At 41.1% G+C, this 16777-nt stretch overlaps 1 protein-coding gene across 7 annotated transcripts in view; it reads right to left on the bottom strand.

The window, feature by feature from the left end:
• slc4a4a (solute carrier family 4 member 4a) overlaps nucleotides 1-16777 on the bottom strand; it is a 65368-nt gene that overhangs the window by 32607 nt on the left and 15984 nt on the right. For 5 of the 7 annotated variants that reach the window (XM_085295583.1, XM_085295580.1, XM_085295581.1 and 2 more), the window contains 3 exons: nucleotides 6804-6939; nucleotides 4493-4653; nucleotides 1761-1940 (listed from right to left, as the gene is read on the bottom strand). In XM_085295583.1, coding sequence (XP_085151709.1) covers nucleotides 1761-1940; nucleotides 4493-4653; nucleotides 6804-6939 — 477 coding nt within the window. The remainder of the gene's footprint in view (nucleotides 1-1760; nucleotides 1941-4492; nucleotides 4654-6803; nucleotides 6940-16777) is intronic. The other 2 variants (XM_085295586.1, XM_085295584.1) reach the window with 1 other exon arrangement.

Raw genomic sequence — 16777 nt, 5'->3', positions numbered from 1 at the left:
ACGTTACTGTTAACATGAATCATAAATCTAGAAGATTGTGACCAAAGTAGCAAACACCAGAATCCTATGATTTCAGGTTTATGATTACTCCTGTGGGTCGTGAAGTCTTGCCCCAGCTCACTTCTTCAGAGTTAAAGAGGACCCATTGTTCTCTCTCATATTAAAGTTAAGGTTTACAGAAATGACTTGTTCATGTGACTTTATTTATCAGATGTAAGAACAACTGCAACGGCTATGGTTGAAAAAAACCCTCTTTCAGTTCTAAGGTTTTATGCATGAGGACATAAAAAATCATCTGAGCAGGCTCTAAAATTAACAACAGCTTGTGGAAGAACGTAATAACTCGAAGTAATAATCTTTCTTTATGACTTTATCAGTCTCACATCATCGTGGAGGAATGTTGGCCAGTCGTCTTTACAGCATTGCTTCAGTGCACAGAGATTAGTGAGCATTTTTTTGATGCACAGCTCTCTTTAGGTCCTGCTGCAGTTCTTCAGTCATGTTCAGGTCTGGACTTGTCTTTTTCTGTTTTAATGACCAGTTTGCATGAACAAATTTATATCATGTTTTGGTCATAGGACAGATGACCTCACGTCGGACTGTAGGATACTTCGACTGATCGACTGGTCGAGTGCAAGGTGTCCGGGTCCTGTGACTCAGAAAAATAACCCAGCTCATCACCCCTCCACCAGTGCTGACAGCTGGTATCAGCTGTTTGGTTTTCTCCAAACATGGCACTGTGCATTATGGCCAAATGCATCCACTTCAGTCCAAAGGATATTGTTCCACAAGTTTGCTTGGTCAGACTGAACTTAAACCTGATCTGTCCTGCCATGTTCCTTCTAGAGAGCGGAGCCTTTCTCCTGGCTGCCCTTCCAAACACTACTTCTTTACTTTTTTGTACCATCATGAACTTTGCCATAAAAAGCTAACAGAGGCCTACAGAGTCTGGTCTTGTGTTTTTTTACAGTATCCTTGATCACATGCATATCTCTGTAGAGCAGGGTTGGGGAACTCCAGGCCTCGAGGGCCGCTGTCCTGCAGGTTTTAGATGTGTCCTTGATCCAACACAGATGATTTAAATGGCTAAATTACCTCCAGGATCTAAAACCTGCAGGACACCCTTAAATCCTGGAGTTCCCCACCCCTGCTATAGAGCTACTGACACTTGCTGATGATCATCAGAATTAAGGTTAATTAAGGTTGTCCATCTGATGTTGTATTGAATGAGTTTAAACCTGTTAAGGATACGATTATTTTTTTATTATGTCCTGATACAAAAAACCTAGAATTGACAGAGGGTGCACTTCCTTTATACTTGACTGTAGATGACTAATAAATAGGTCCCCTTTAAACCTCTACCTCTGTTTATGTAGTTAGTACAGTACCCTGCAGTGAGTCCACTTAAAGCGTTAAAGTGCAAAAGACATTTCTGAACTTTACTAATTTTACTCAATTATTCTTTAGCTTTGGTGTTAATGCAGGTCGAGTTATTCAGGTTGGTTCTTTAGTGTTTTCCCTCATCTGCTGGTTCCAGCTGGAACTGTGTTTAAAGCCCCATTAGTGGGTTCATGCAGAGGAGGGCAGCAGTGTGCCCCTTATGACACACTGTGGTATTCCTCAGAACCCACTCTACATCTTTTTCTTCACCTAACAAAATTCAATGTCGACTCCATTCTGCAATTAGTTTATTCTTATAAAATAGCAATCGAGCTTTAATTATTTAAGCTAAGACTGCACCAAACTGGCATCAGTATTACCATTTTCCGGGGTGGAAAACAGCCTACTTGCACTGGACACCGTCTTCCCGATGTCAGCCAGAGAGCGCAGGTTGGACTTCTTGGTCTGGTGGCGATGTTTCCGCAGCAACGTGTACATCACCTTGTCCTTAAGTTCGGCCTTCAGCTGGCCGATCTCTATCTGGTTGTCAGTGATCATCTCTGAAAATGCAGAAAGAGACGAGGCGAGGAAGAGAAGGTGAAAAGCTGAGTTAAAGTTTAAATGCAGGCTTTAAATACTCTGCATTAAAGCAAAGACACTGTGGATGCATTTTTTAATTACTGCTTAATTTCTTGAGCTTTAGGTTTAATTAGGAGCAGAAGAATTCAGAAGAATCCAAAGAAAAAAATATATATATATATATAAACAAAACATGAAATTTAACATGTTAGATTGAATAAACACTTTTTTGCAACATGAACAAAAATAAAATATTGTTTTAAGTTTATTGCAAAGGTGCCACCTGTTTCAAGTTTTATAAATTAAAAGATGAGCACAAAGAGTAAAATTATATTGTGCTGTTCTGTCAAATGACACTTTAATTTGGGGTCTCTTTCTTTCCCCACCCTGCAGCATTTTACTCAAAAAGGTAGACTTGGCAACACTATCACCCAAAACAGGTCACCATAAAAGTCTCTTCATACTTTAAGGACTCAATTAGTGCCTCCCAGACTCTAATGCTCCTCTTTATGGCATCATGAAATGGCTCAATCAAAAGGTCTAGTCTATTTTTGAAAAGAAGGTCAGAAGCCTGAATGCTGAATGAAAGCAGCCCGGGGCAGTTCCTCTTCTTGTGTAAGGGTAGTGCTGTTAATGGCCTATCAGTCAAGTCAGCAGGCCTCAGAGCAAGAGGCCCAGCTCCACTCCGCCCAGTGCAGCTCAAGCAGCACAGACAATTACTTCACATTAATCACTCCAAGTGGTAACTCTTCTTCCTGCTCCCTCATGCAGACAAAAATGTTGGGGTGGTGGCATGAGATAGGAGGACACAGAGATATAATCATCTTAGAGCAACTGGAGAAGGTTAGCTGCCCTCAGATTAGGAAGTTTTTGTGTGGCCATTTAGTCCAAACTATAGTCAACTAGTGCTGTAATGTAAAGTACAGCGTGGCCTGCAACTCAGCTCTTTTCTCGCTCTTAAAAGACGGGAACGAAAAGAAACCTGAGTGTTTTGATGCGCATCAATCCGTGAACCTGCCGACCTGCTCTGCACACGCTGCACATCACACAGCTGATTTAATCAAGCTGGCAGACGGGCTGTTGTTTCAGAGCAGGAAGATGCTGACCTTTAGTATCGTTACGCAGCAGTAAAAAATAGTGATGTGTAAGGGAGAAAAAACGAAACGATCAAACCGCAGAAAAAAATATTCTTACATCAAAGAAATCTGTCAGTTCAGTTCTTTCACACTCTAAAGCACTTTTGTGCTGGACTTTGTTAAGTAATACGATTTTTTAGGGATAGAGATCCAGACGTATTTACATTTTATATTGTATCTCCCAAAAATTCAATTTCTTCATATTCAGACTCAGCAAAAATAATTTTACTTCTAATCATAGAGATAATTCAAAGTTTAGAGTTCATGGAATGGTAAAAAATGAAAAATAAAATTTATTTACTCAAAAAAAAACTTAAAATATTTCCATAGAGGTCGCTCTATTACAGTTCCATGAATGGCCACTTGAGGCTTGCTGCAAAGGTGAGTCAACCCCCATTTACTCCCATGTTAAAACTTTACACCCTGTCGCTACCCGGAGTAGTGGCCTTTCGCACGGTACCGATCGGGTTTCCGGTACCGATCGGGTAGTGACACACCCTGCTACAAAAAACCTTCACGGTATCTGTAGTACGGTGGCCCTGAGAGGTCAATTACACAAACATAATGGAAGTGTTTCTGGGGACACAATAACATGACGGACCAGCTGTGGAAGTGTCCGTCACATTATTGTCTCCCCAAAAACACTTACGTCGTGTTTTGTGTGTTTGTTTTGGGGGCTTTTGGGGTTGTTTGGGGGGTTTTATTGAGCATTGTTCTGTTTTGGCCACCGGACTATAGCCCATTTTGCCCTTCACAACAGCTCTTCAGGGTCTGTTTTTTTTTTAAATAACACATTTGTTTAAATGTTATCGAAGTTAAAAGTTCGCATCACTAATCTCAGCTTTTAAAAGCAGAGTTGAGGTTGAATTTTTCATGAAATTATCTGACAAATGTCATGACTTGGTAAAGTACCATCAGCTAATAACTTTAAATTAAATAACTTAAAAGAGGGCTTCACATGCTGGATGAGATCACCGTGGCTATAGCCATCATTTATATGCAGTCTGAGGTTCCCATCATAGCCCCAACCAGGAGATGAAGCTGAAACATTGTCCACTTATGTATCTCTGCAGTGAGACCACTTTAATTTACATATGAAGTGGGATGAAGACACTTTGGTCCTGCTGCTCCTTCCACTTTAACCTTCTCTCAACCATTGTGGTTGAACTATGTGAACATAACCTTTTAAAGATACAACACATCTATTATTGAAGTAAAAGGTGTTCTACTGCACTTTTAACCTCATAATCACAGGATGAACTGCAGCTTTATATGAATTTGTTACAGCTGTGATTACACATCATGGCGATAATCACTCGATGGGTTAAATTAATTTGTAGCTGCTGGAATTAAAAAGAAAAAAACCAAACAAATTATTTTTGAAGAGATGAGCTTACCAACAACCTGGGGTAGCGTAGAAGCTTCCAGGTCCAGCATGATGGTGCCTTTTTCTATACATGTCCTCAGTTCAAATAGGCTGTGTAAGGACAGCGTCGCCACATGAGGTTTACTCCAGCGTTCTCCACCTTTCTCCACCTTCTCCTCAAACTTGATCCACCTGGATTTAAAGAAAAAAAGACTCAGACAGGCACACGATTTAACATGAAAATCTTTTTATCATAGTCTTGGATAAACATTTACATTATTTTATTTTATAGAAATGTACTAAGCAGTAACCTGCTAACTTGGGGGGAAGCAGGCATACCAAAAACAGGCTGTACAGTCAGGATGCAAGAGGAGAGATATCAGTGTTAGAGAGTAAGTATGGGTGGCTTCGAGGCATCACAAGTCTAATTTTAGCCCAAGCTATTCTCATAATGTCAGAATGTAGAGCGTCACAATGAACAAGAGCCTGGTGAAAAATGCCACCACTAAAAATATCTATGCAAGTATGTATTGCACTTCTACTACTTTGAAGATTAGGCTTCAAACTTTCCTTTTTGCTAAAGCATATAAAGCATATAGTTAGGGCTGGACCAGGTGACCCTGAATCCTCCCTTAGTTATGCTGCAATAGACGTAGGCTGCTGCGGGATTCCCATGATGCACTGGGTGTTTCTTCTTCAGTCACCTTTCTCACTCACTATGTTTTAATAGACCTCTCTGCACTGAATCATACTTGTAATATGTCTTTGTACTCTCGCCCTTCTCTCACCCCATCCGGTCTGCCGGAGGTTTCTTCCTGTTAAAAGGGAGTTTTTCCTTCCTACTGTCGCCAAAGTGCGACATGACCGTTGGGTTTTTCTCTGTACGTATTATTGTAGGGTCATTAACATCCAATATAAAGCGCCTTGAGGCAACTGTTGTGTTGATTTGGTGCTGTATAAATAAAATGTAATTAAACTTTGTCTTGGGAAAAAAAGGAAAAGTAAATATTGTCAAATATATGACAAACTTAAAGGATTATTTCATGCTTTTTGCTCTTTAGTCCAAATTATGAGCCATCAAATGTACGCTTGGTGGACCTGTTGACGAGCAACTGTTTGATGAGGGTCAGCCATTATTTTTTAAATCAAACAATTTTTCATTATTGGGAAAAAAACTGGATTCTGAGTCTGCATTGTTATATTTTTTCTGCCATTCTTCATTTCGACAGCTCAGAGTGAGAGACCTGAGAATCAGAGGTGTTACTGAGCGGCTGTTTCTCTACTGCGGTTTTAATCTGGCTGCCAAAACCGCACTTGGCAGGCAGTCAGCACTGCCCGGCACGTTGCAGAGCTTTTATTCAGTTTGAGTCCTCTGAGTGTACTCGGCGAGATGCTGCACAAGTTCTTAAATTTTGAACTACAACTCTTGCACTGCTGTCCTCAGCCTGTTTTTTTTTTTTCATACAGTTTCTGTATGCTAAAGATTTTTATTTTTAGAGACTGAAAAAATATGCTGCATCCTCTTCTATCAAGTAGAAGCTTTTTTATTGCTTTTTATTAGATTTTTTCAGACGGCTGACATGAAATGATGGGAATCATTACTCCCGAGGCCACACTTACCTATCATAGTGCGTTTCAAACATGTGGTCCAGTGCAGGTTAAATTATGCTGAAGTTTCTCCAGAGCTGACCGAATATGACTGAAGGATCAGCCCCTCATCTGATCCTTCAGTCATATATAATAACTTCCTGTGTGCAGTAGGCACGGGGGCGGAGGCTGGACAATTTTATCGTCAGTCATTAGAAACGCTGGCAAAAAGGCCAAATTTAAAACGACAGTCAACTAGATTTAAAGCAGAACTTAGCAATTAAAAGCTTCACTGAGTTTAATTAAAAGCAATTTTAAAGTGCACTAAAAATGTCAGCAGTACTTCTGCAAACTGTTTAAACAACAGTGAATCAAAACTTCTACAGTATGTCTGAGTTTAGGATAATGAATCGCTGATTGGGTGCCTCGAGCAGCGGTCCAGAGACTCTGTTTCCTCCTGAAAGAACTTCACTCATCCACTGCTAATTATGTATAAACAATCATCCCATCTCTGTCCCAGTGTGTCCCACTAGAGAGCCACTCAGAAGAAACCAGTAAAACTCTGAGCTCAGTTTTAAACTTGGAGCTGTTTTCAAATGTCTGTTCACTGTTTTTCCATAAAAAACAAATATTCATTCCTTTTGAGATAAAAACTTAACGTGAGGCTGGTTTTTCATCATTTTTATTCACATTTTTAGTGACTCCGTGAAAGGATATGATTTTAACAAAGCAGATACACACAAAGAGGATCTTACCTGGCCGTCTCCTTCCACTCCATCTCCTGTCCGTCCACTGACAGGAGCTCATCCAACTCAGTGAAGAGCTGTGGGGGTGCCGGGCCATCGTCGTCCTCACCTAGGATGAAGCGAATCCTCTCTGCTGCTGGTGAGACTGTGGAGAGAGGAAAGATACTGAGGTTCATAGGCTGGCAGTGGTGCCCGTTGGGCAAGGGCTTGGGCACTGGCTTTTCATCCTCAGCTGGACTCTTCACATTGACCTCAGTAGGAGGTGGAAGCAGCGCAGTGTTCACTGTGACCTCCTCTCTTTTATCTTCAGCGTCCTCTTCTTTTTCCTCCTTCTCTTCTTGATTATTGTTGTTGTTGGACATCTTTAAAATCTGACCCCCCTTTGCTCTCCAAGTCAGCTGACACAGCGTTTGCTTAACAGACTGTAGTCTGCAAGTGTCACAGGCTCACCACAGTCCCAAAGCACCAGCTAGACCCTCATTAAAATCTTCGGTGGAAGTGACAGCGGCTCTCAGTTGCCTGCTCCAGCACTTTGTGAAGCAGGTAGGAGGGGGCTGATTGGGTTTAGGGTCCCCCTCAGTGACAGTGGCCCAACAGCTAGCCCCAGTCCACCCCCCCAACCCCCCCTTCACTTTTCAAACAGTTCTTCGCCATTGGCCCTCCAGCCTTGGCAAGCTGTCCTGAAGCCCCTCATTAACAATTAGGAAATGGTTCACAAACTGGTCCATTCTTCAGCTCAGGCTTGGCTTTCCTTCCTCTTGTCTTCTCATTTGAATATTTAGAGAGTGACACATAAGTGAACCCAGCACAGTTCCAGCAGGAACAATAACGGTGTAATACTCCTCAGTATTAAACATGGTGCAAACAGTCGACGTGACAACAGCGTCTTTCACTGAGTGAAACAGACAATATCTGAACATTGCTTCTGAACCCTACTTTTTACTGGACCCACACAACATCACTATAGACACAGACACCAGAAACCTGCACAGTATCCACGAGTGCCTAAAACTGAACAGTGAGACATAAAAAGAGCACAACTACCATTAATAATCACTATTATTTAGTAACTCTGTCCTTTGGCTGGTAACACATGTCAAAATTACACCTTGAACTTTTTTAAAGCAAATGTCACTGAAATTCAGACTCTGTACTGCTCAATGCAGAAGCTCATGTTACATTTAAGATCATGTCTTCATTTAACATTTTGCTGATCTTAAAATTTAACGTTTACTTCAGTATTGTCTAGAGATGGACCGATCCGATATTACGTATCAGTATCGGACATAAAAAAGTGGTATCGTGCCATCTCTAGTATTGTTGTGGCGTGAATAGTGCGGGGCTGTAATTCTAATTTGCTGATATTTTTTGTGCTTGTCTTGGGCTCCAGCTTTTAAATGTTTAAATCCAGAATGAATAGCCCTGGCTTTTAATTAGCTGGCAGCACGCATCGCAGTTAGACAGATAACGTGGTTATTCAATAACCGATTAATGTGGTGTTGGGGGCTTGATTTTACAGCTTCTATTGATCTGTTCTGATGGCTCTCCAGGCTTTCCTGCGACCTGACATGTGAGACTTCAGATTTTAGCCCGGATCCCCCAAAAAAGCCAAAAAAGCAAACATTTGCTCACAAAACTAGTAGATAATACTGTACACTGCAAAACATAAGCTGCGTAAATCAGTAAATACTCTCAATTTAATATATCTATGCTAAATTTTGTACTTTGAATGTGAAGCACTTAAGAAGTCGCATGAACTTAATGGTTTACCAAAGTAAATGGCTTCAAAGTTTAAAGGTAAATGCATTTTATACTACCCTAGTTTGCAAGTGTAAACTCAGGAAAATGTTGCAGTAATTTCCTGTTTTTCATAGCGAGCTAAGTGTTTCTACACAATTATTACCTGTTAAGAAACTATGAACATTTATCAACATTCAGCAACATTAACCCTCAACATTCATCTCTGCAGGCTGTTGCTAGCTAAACCGTCACACAAACTCTTGGAACCACATCACCCACAGCGTCGAAGTCACAACAAAACACAACATAACAGAAACAATGATCACAGCGTGACTGAATTAAGGTTTTGAAAATGAAGTTGTGTATGTACAGCTATATGCAAAACTTAGAAAACTAGTAAATATTAGGAGGCAGTGATTAAAGTTAAATATGGACAGCGAGTTTACTCTGTGACATTACTAATGAGGTGTTCTTGCATCCCTGTTGTTACTAGCATCACTTTGAGTCCCAGGTCTTTTCAGTGACCATTCCTTCAGTGGCTTTTTTGAGGGTTAAGACTTGGATTTACGGTAAAGATCCAGGAATGAATCGCCTTAAGAGCACAGAATTATAACTCTGCTCACACATGTGTGTGTGTCTCTGTGTGATAGCAAAGCCAGCTGATCAGATTACACAACAGCTTGCTAATACTGTAGCACCAGAGAGCTACTACAGTGATGGATATATTTACCATGGAGCATCTTTATTTCTCAACAGGTAATTAGTAAAAATTTGCTTTTGTTTCTTAATCTTCTGAGTCTGTAGGAGCTTCTGAAGCCACCACCATGGTCCAATTACAAGTTAACTATAAGAGTCTGGATTTTACTTTGCAGGACAAATTTAGATGTTGGCAAACACAATTAACATCATATCATCCACCACACTGACTCATTCATTCATTCATGGCCCAATAGTAAAGGGGGTGAAGGGCTGCAGTTTCCCGATTGTGTTTTCTGTGGCACAGGAACAGCAGCAGGTATGAGCCAGACAGGCAGCTGTAAGATTACTAGTTAGGGGATAAACTGTCTGCTGGCACGCACACACAGACATACACACACATACACACACTCACTCATTTCTACAAGCTGCAACTAGCTTAAGACACCACAACCTGTTTAATAACATCTTAGAGGGAGTAAAGCACACGTGTGTTTCACACATTCAGCTGACACTCACATCCAGAGCGATTTAGGCTGATTATAGTAAACATTTAAAACAAGCTTTAAATACCTGTATGGACAAAATTACATGCAAACAATGGCAGGCAGGTGGGTGCAAAGAGCCAAGTGATGCGGCCACACACCGAGGATCTACTGCTGTAATTTTCAGGTACTTCTGGTTAAAAAAAGAAGCGGCAAAAAAAATAATAGAGGAGCAGCAAATGTGCAAAATATTTAATCAAAAATCATCGTGAAATATTTTAAAGTGGCATTAAGTGTAACAAACCAAACTGTGGACAGTAAGTATTTATTTTCTTTCCTGTGAATTCAAAGTAAAGACACTCCAGATGAAGCCAAGCATTATGTTAGGAGAAATCAGCTTTAGCATGGGTTAGGACAAGCTAACAGCAGAGAAATGTCGAGAGAGAGGCATGGCTCTCAAATAATCCAGAACGGAAATTAAGATGGTGCTAGAAGTGCAATTTCTAGGGGGAAAAGCCACTTACATAAAATAAATAAAAAAATACATACAATTCAATTTTATTTTATTTATACAGCGCCAAATCACAACAACAGTAACCTCAAGGCAATTTTTATTGTAGGGTCGACCCTAAAATAATACATACAGAGAAAACTCAAACAATAATATGACCCCCTATGAGCAGCACTTTGGTGACAGTGGGAAGGAAAAACTCCCTTTTAACAGGAAGAAACCTGCAGCAGGACCAGGCTCAGGGAGGGGCGGGGCCATCTGCTGTGACCGGTTGGGGAGAGAGAAGGAAGACAGGATAAAGACATGCTGTGGAAGAGAGACATTCATAACGGCCAACCTCACCTTAATACAAATAAGTTCCCGGAGCAGTTTCAAGATGGCCGCCTAGTGGTGAGACTTGCTTCCAGAGGAATTTTTTCCAACATGCAAGCAGTTGTATACGGCTGTAATCCACTACTATGCCTATCCGCATTTTCAAGTTACAGCCTTTACATTTTGGTTTTACTAATAAGAGCTACATATACATTTATCATCAACTATGTTGCACAAGCAAAGAAATTAACACAAGGGAAACGAAAGAAGCACGTTTGGGTGTGAGGGGGCATCTACAATCCTCATAATAAGGCCAGGAACACATTTTAAAGGGCCTTTTATGAATGGCTCTATTTCCTGTCACACGTTTCCTCGTACAATGGTAAGTGGATCGGTACTTACATAGGGCCTTTCTACTCTAATTGAGCACTCAAAATGCTTTATACTACCAGCTTCATTCACCCAATCACACACATTCATACAACGCTTTTATTCTCCAAACGCCTTGTCTAACATTCATGCACACACTCGCCCTCTAATGAATGCACCAGGGGCATCTCAGTGTTCAGCATCTTGCCCAAGGATCCTTTGACATGCAGTTTGGAAGAATCAAGAATCAAACGGTGATGTAGACCTGAGTAGATGTTCACATCTGGTGACAGTGGGGAGGAAAAAATCCCTTTGGGGAGGAGGACATGCTGTGAGCTGGAAGCTCGGAATTCAGACTGGTATAAAATGCTGTTTCACACAATTCTTTCTATTCTTGGCTCTGCATGATGTCAACAAGAGGGGATACACTTAATATGATCATCTTAGTTCAACCCTCCTGATTATCAGAGGCAGACAATCAGAAGAAAAGTGGCTTAAATGATGAGGCTAGACTGACGAGCTGCACCAGTTCTCAAATCTGGATTATTTTGAGTTGTGATTCACCCAAAGTTACTATAACAGAGTCAAAGAATGCAAATATGTAGCTGTAAATTAGAAGCGTCTTTAAAAATGAATTCCCCAAAGTTTTACAGCTAAATATTCAGCGCGCAACCTAAACTGCTGTTACACAAAAATGTGTCCGAGGATTTTTGAAATTTCTCATGAGAAATAGATGCTGTGATCCAATATAAAAATGAAGAGGTAACACAAATAGTGCTAGTGTCAGAGCAATACCGTCCTACTCGGCCAGTTGCTAAGAGAAAGGTGGGTTTGGTGGGGAGGGTGCGGGTTGAGTCAGAGTGAAAGCAAAGAGGGGTGAGAGCAAGCACGAAAAGGAGGGCTAGAAATGAAAATCCCATCGTTCAAACACAATTTCAAAGCTCTGTGTGCTCTAGCCAAGAGCCATGGGCACACAAAGAGGACTTTGTCCCAGCAGCAAAGGCTCATGGGATAGGGTACGGAGGAAGAATGCTGCCCGGCAGAAAGCTTAGTGCGACTGCCACTAAAGGCCTGTTTAGTCCCATTCTTGACATGCATCCTACACAAATACCTTCCATCTACTCTGACCTTTCTGAAAAGCTCAGTGCAATATAAATGCTACATGGGATGTAGTAACATGCTCATTGTCTTTGGCCACACATGCAATGATATCTGTGTCTCCATTTCACCTCATTCAAAGCAAAAAAAAGTGCAGGACATGTTTTCAAGTCTGACATTCAGTATGCAGAGGAGCTAGCACACAGGCAGCGAGCAGGGACCGGCTTGAATACAGAGTGACACCCTGAGGGTGATTCATTGAGAACACAGTATTTATATCAAGAACATCTAGCTCTGGTATTTTGCTGTGATAGCTGAGGTGGCCAATATAACAAATTCCAGCTGCGGGAAATAACCTGAAATGAAACCACTGTGCTGTCTGCAGGTGTGCTGGATGTAAAAAACATTTTCTCTGTGCCTCCACTGAGCTCAAATGTAAGTTTGATTCCAAGCCACATTCATCCCAAGTAATGTTTAATTCGCATGAAATAAATGTGCTGTTACTTAGTTAGAAAGCTCGATTTCGTGCAGGACCTTCACTCCTGCGTACGACAGCTCAGCTGGGAGCGCGCTCCACTTTGTTGTCATGTTTAACTGATATAAGAAGGCGGTGCTGAGACGCATTACTAAACAGATTGTTTGTTACTTTTTCAAATAGAGACCTGTTTAACCATACGGCTGTCAGTTTAGCTCACTGGTTGATTCAGCCTTACGGCTGAAATGCAGCGGCCTGGGTTGGACTCTGACCTGCGATCCTTTGCTGCTGCTCTCTTCCCCATTTTCCTGTCTACTCTTTACTTTGGATGTTCACATCACTTTTAAATTTGTGGGTGAAAAACAGAATAGGTCTGTAAGAGTGAAATGTGGAGTGCCTGGGTGTTGGGTGGTTGTAAGAGGAGAACGATGCCTGCAGCTCCAGCTGCAGCTGCCACAGTGGAGGAAACTGAAATGAGTGGCAGAGAAGCAGCTGATATCAATCTGCTATGCAATGAAGTAGAGCCTGTGCATTTAAAGGAAGATTTAAAGTAGGCTGCACACTACAACAAAATGTGTTTAAATAATTTTACAAGTTATTAAACCAGATTCCAGCAATGAGAAGCAAGCATCAGCAAAAACAGTTAAAAACCTGCAGGCCCATCAGTAACACTGTTAGGTTACGATACTTCAAACAAACATTTTTGAAACACTGCAGCTTGCGTTAAATGTGGATCATTAAAAAAAAGTCCAGTGACTCCATGTGTGCATGTTTTAGCTAGCTTCAGTAGCTTGCTAACTTATAGCTAAGCTAATCACTATAAGTGAACTAGGCAAAAAGTGCTGAGATAATGACTAAGACAGCTAAAATGAGATAATAATGAGGTTATTGTTATTAATATTAGATATCTGATGGAAAAATTATTAAAGCCATGCAACACTCTTTACTGCAAGCTGAAGGAATCTTTCTCTGTCCTTGTCTCAGGCCTTGTTGTGGCTCCTCTGCTATCTGTTATCCAGATGTCCGAGTTCACTGTGTAACTGAACTGTTTCTCTGCAAGAGTGTCGCACACATATCTGTTACCAGGATAACGTTCAAAGAAGTGTATAAATGAAACTCGTGGGATTGTGTGGGCGAGCATTTACATAGATTATGCTTTTGCTTCCTTGCAAGTAAAATAAATGAGTTGGTACTCGCTGCTCTGTCTCACTTCATTAGACAAGTTCTCTAACAAAATTATACCAAAAGCATCCAAATAAGCCCTCGAATATTCAGCTCGTCAGTGGCCGTTTATGGCATTGATCCCTGAAAAATTACTATGTCACGATAGTTTAATGGCACTTTTGCTCCCTTTAGGGAATTTGCCTCCCTCTCACCTGATCCCCAGCATCCTCCTCTGTCACACCAAACCTCTGCATGTCCTCATGCATGTCTCAGTAGTTTGTGTCAAAAAGTGTAGAAGAATAACTAAAGTAAATAAAATGATAGTGTGATATGTTTCTATCTATAGTTTTCAACATACTTTTGCAGCACTTTAATCATTCAGGCTTTACAGTGAACACACAGAAAAGTACAGTGAAGTGTTCTGTATAGTGTTTCTTTTTAAAAATCATTCTTGTGTGTTGACCAGGTAAGCAAACAGCTGGAATATGTTTAGGATTAAGGTAATCCTAAAGTACCACAGACCATCCTGTGGTGTAAACATAGTTTTTTTGTTAACTTGTTACCTAGAAATGTTTTTGGGATAGCATACATGCCACACATTTATGCTTTTCAGGAATAAGAAGAAAACTTTGCGGTGTTTCTCTAAATCTTTGCATTTATCAAACAGGAAAAGCTCATAAAGGTTTCCATTCTTTCCATTTAGGAATCCGTATACAAAAAACAATTATAGCAATCACAGCTTGCTCTCGGTGACTTTGAGAAACTAAAGCTATTATCTGTGTGCAAGCTAAGTTTCTAAGTAATCCCTATAATCCACATTGAAAGAGCATTTGACCCCAGAGCAGAAAAAGATGAGTAAAAGGTTAGGATTTAAAAGGAAAAACCAAAACTCATCAAAATGAGCAGGGTCAGAAAGCTGTGCAGTGGACATGCACGTAGCCGGGAGGACGCACTTGCAGTCCCTGCAGTGTCCATCTGACCAAACAAGAGGATTTGAGTTCAGAAAGAACACGGCCCTCCCCTGGGGGCAGCCATGTTTTCCACAGAGACAAACATGGAGTGAATAACAGCATGACATTACTGCATGCCTGTCAGTTTTTGAATGCCTGCAGATTTGAGTTTTACAATTGTAGAGGATGACACTTGGGAGGACCCATGTTGTGGATGTCATGAGGTGATGGGGATTCATTTATGGAAAGAATTTAATAAAGTCTTCTTTTTTAAAATTAGGGTCTCTTTAGCATAGTGTCTTTGTCCCGTCTCCCTCTCCTCACCCTCTACTGGTCACAGCAGGCGGTTTTCCCACCTGAGCCTGGTTCTGCCAGAGGTTTCTTCCTGTTAAAAAGGAGTTTTTCCTTCCCGTTGTCACCAAGTGGTTGCTCCAAGATGTTGTTTGATTTGGGGGTTTTCTCTGTATTATTGCAGAGTCTTTACTTCATAAAGCACCTTGAAACAACTGTTGCTGTGATTTGACAGTATATAAAAAAAACTGAAATGACTGCAGGAGAACTGATCATAAGCTTGACGGTGAATGTAGTTAATCTATATGTCGAATGAAATCAACCCTCAAGGTAATTAATTTTTTTTGTCCCGTCTCTGCCCTTTTGTTTAAAATTACCTGTAATTTGTGTTATTTTATCAATTAAAAAATATTGCCGATGGCCGGTGATACAGTATGAATTTCAAATTCCTACATCTCCAACCTCTCAAGTTATCGCATTCACAAGATTTTCAGAAAACTTGACCTTTGACCTCTAACCTTGCGATCACTAAGATTCGAACTCGTACAAGATTTTAAGTAGATGCATCAATCGTATCAATTTGCGTCATTACAAATCGTGTTTGTGTGTGCGTGTTAAATTTGATTTAGTGATAGTCGAGTGTGTTTAAGCTTTTCTGTGTGGAGAGGATTGATTGGAATAATGATGATGATGTCCGCTATCACTGTCAGTCATCAGTAAACACTTAATCTGGCTGATGAATCTTCACGTGGCACATTACTAAGTCTGTACTATTAAGTCTGTAATTAGGCGCCATTCTTCTTATTTTACAGCGTCGTTGTTCAATCGGGGGACACTCTCTGTTGAGGAGAAAAGCCTGAATTTGTTTGTATACGAGGTATCCATTATTTAAATGTCCCGGGCAGTCGAAAAGGAGGCAGAGCTGTCGAGAAATGCTAGCAGCTAACTGGGCGCTGACCGTGTCATTCCAATACATTAAATGTCGCAGTGTTGGCAAAGAGAGGAAGTGAGGTAAGATTTGCACATGCGTGGTACCGATCGGGTTTTCGGTACAGATCGGGTAGTGACAGTGGCAATGCTTTCAACCAAAACAGGTGCAGCTTGATGACATCATCAACATGCGCTATCGCGGTAGAGCGGTATAGTCAAAATCTCTACAGTTGGCCAAATTCATATCGCTTCGACCGTATACCATTTATACCGCCCACCCCTACCTGTAGTCTATCGATCAGAGAATATTTCATGTTATTTCACTATGACGACAATGAAATCTGAAAGTTACTCATATATGCAGCTAAGCTTGACGTTACAATTGGCACTCATCTATGAAGTAATCAGCTCATAACTTTAAAAAGAGAGACTTTTCGCGTGTCGTAGTAAATGGAGCACATCAACACAATGTGCAAAAGTCTGTTTACGTACAATAAAACATAAGAACAGCCGATTGTACAACAACACCAACTGTACCGTATGCTCTGCGTTTGTGGTGTTCCACACAGCAAACAGTGTTGACCGCTAATAAAACGGACATTTTATTAGTGGTCAAATCAACAAATCAGAGTTTCATCTGTTCCCCCATCGAGGCGCCGACAGCACCAGAGTTTTAGGAACAAAAACACAGCCTTCCCTTTCACGAATTAAAACTTATACGAGGGCGATCGTGGCTCAAGAGTTGGGAGTTCGCCTTGTAATCGGAAGGTTGCCGGTTCGAGCCCCGGCTTGGACAGTCTCGGTCGTTGTGTCCTTGGGCGAGACACTTCACCCGTTGCCTACTGGTGGTGGTCAGAGGGCCCGGTGGCGCCAGTGTCCGGCAGCCTCGCCTCTGTCAGTGCGCCCCAGGGTGGCTGTGGCTACAATGTAACTGCCATCACCAGTGTGTGAATGTGTGTGTG

Source organism: Mchenga conophoros, linkage group LG12 (assembly GCF_057382185.1).
Source record: "Mchenga conophoros isolate Kocher_MC1m ecotype Shallow Benthic linkage group LG12, M_conophoros_male_GT1.1, whole genome shotgun sequence".
NCBI classification, from domain to species: Eukaryota; Metazoa; Chordata; class Actinopteri; order Cichliformes; family Cichlidae; genus Mchenga; species Mchenga conophoros.
This window is presented reverse-complemented; position numbering and strand designations above follow the sequence as displayed.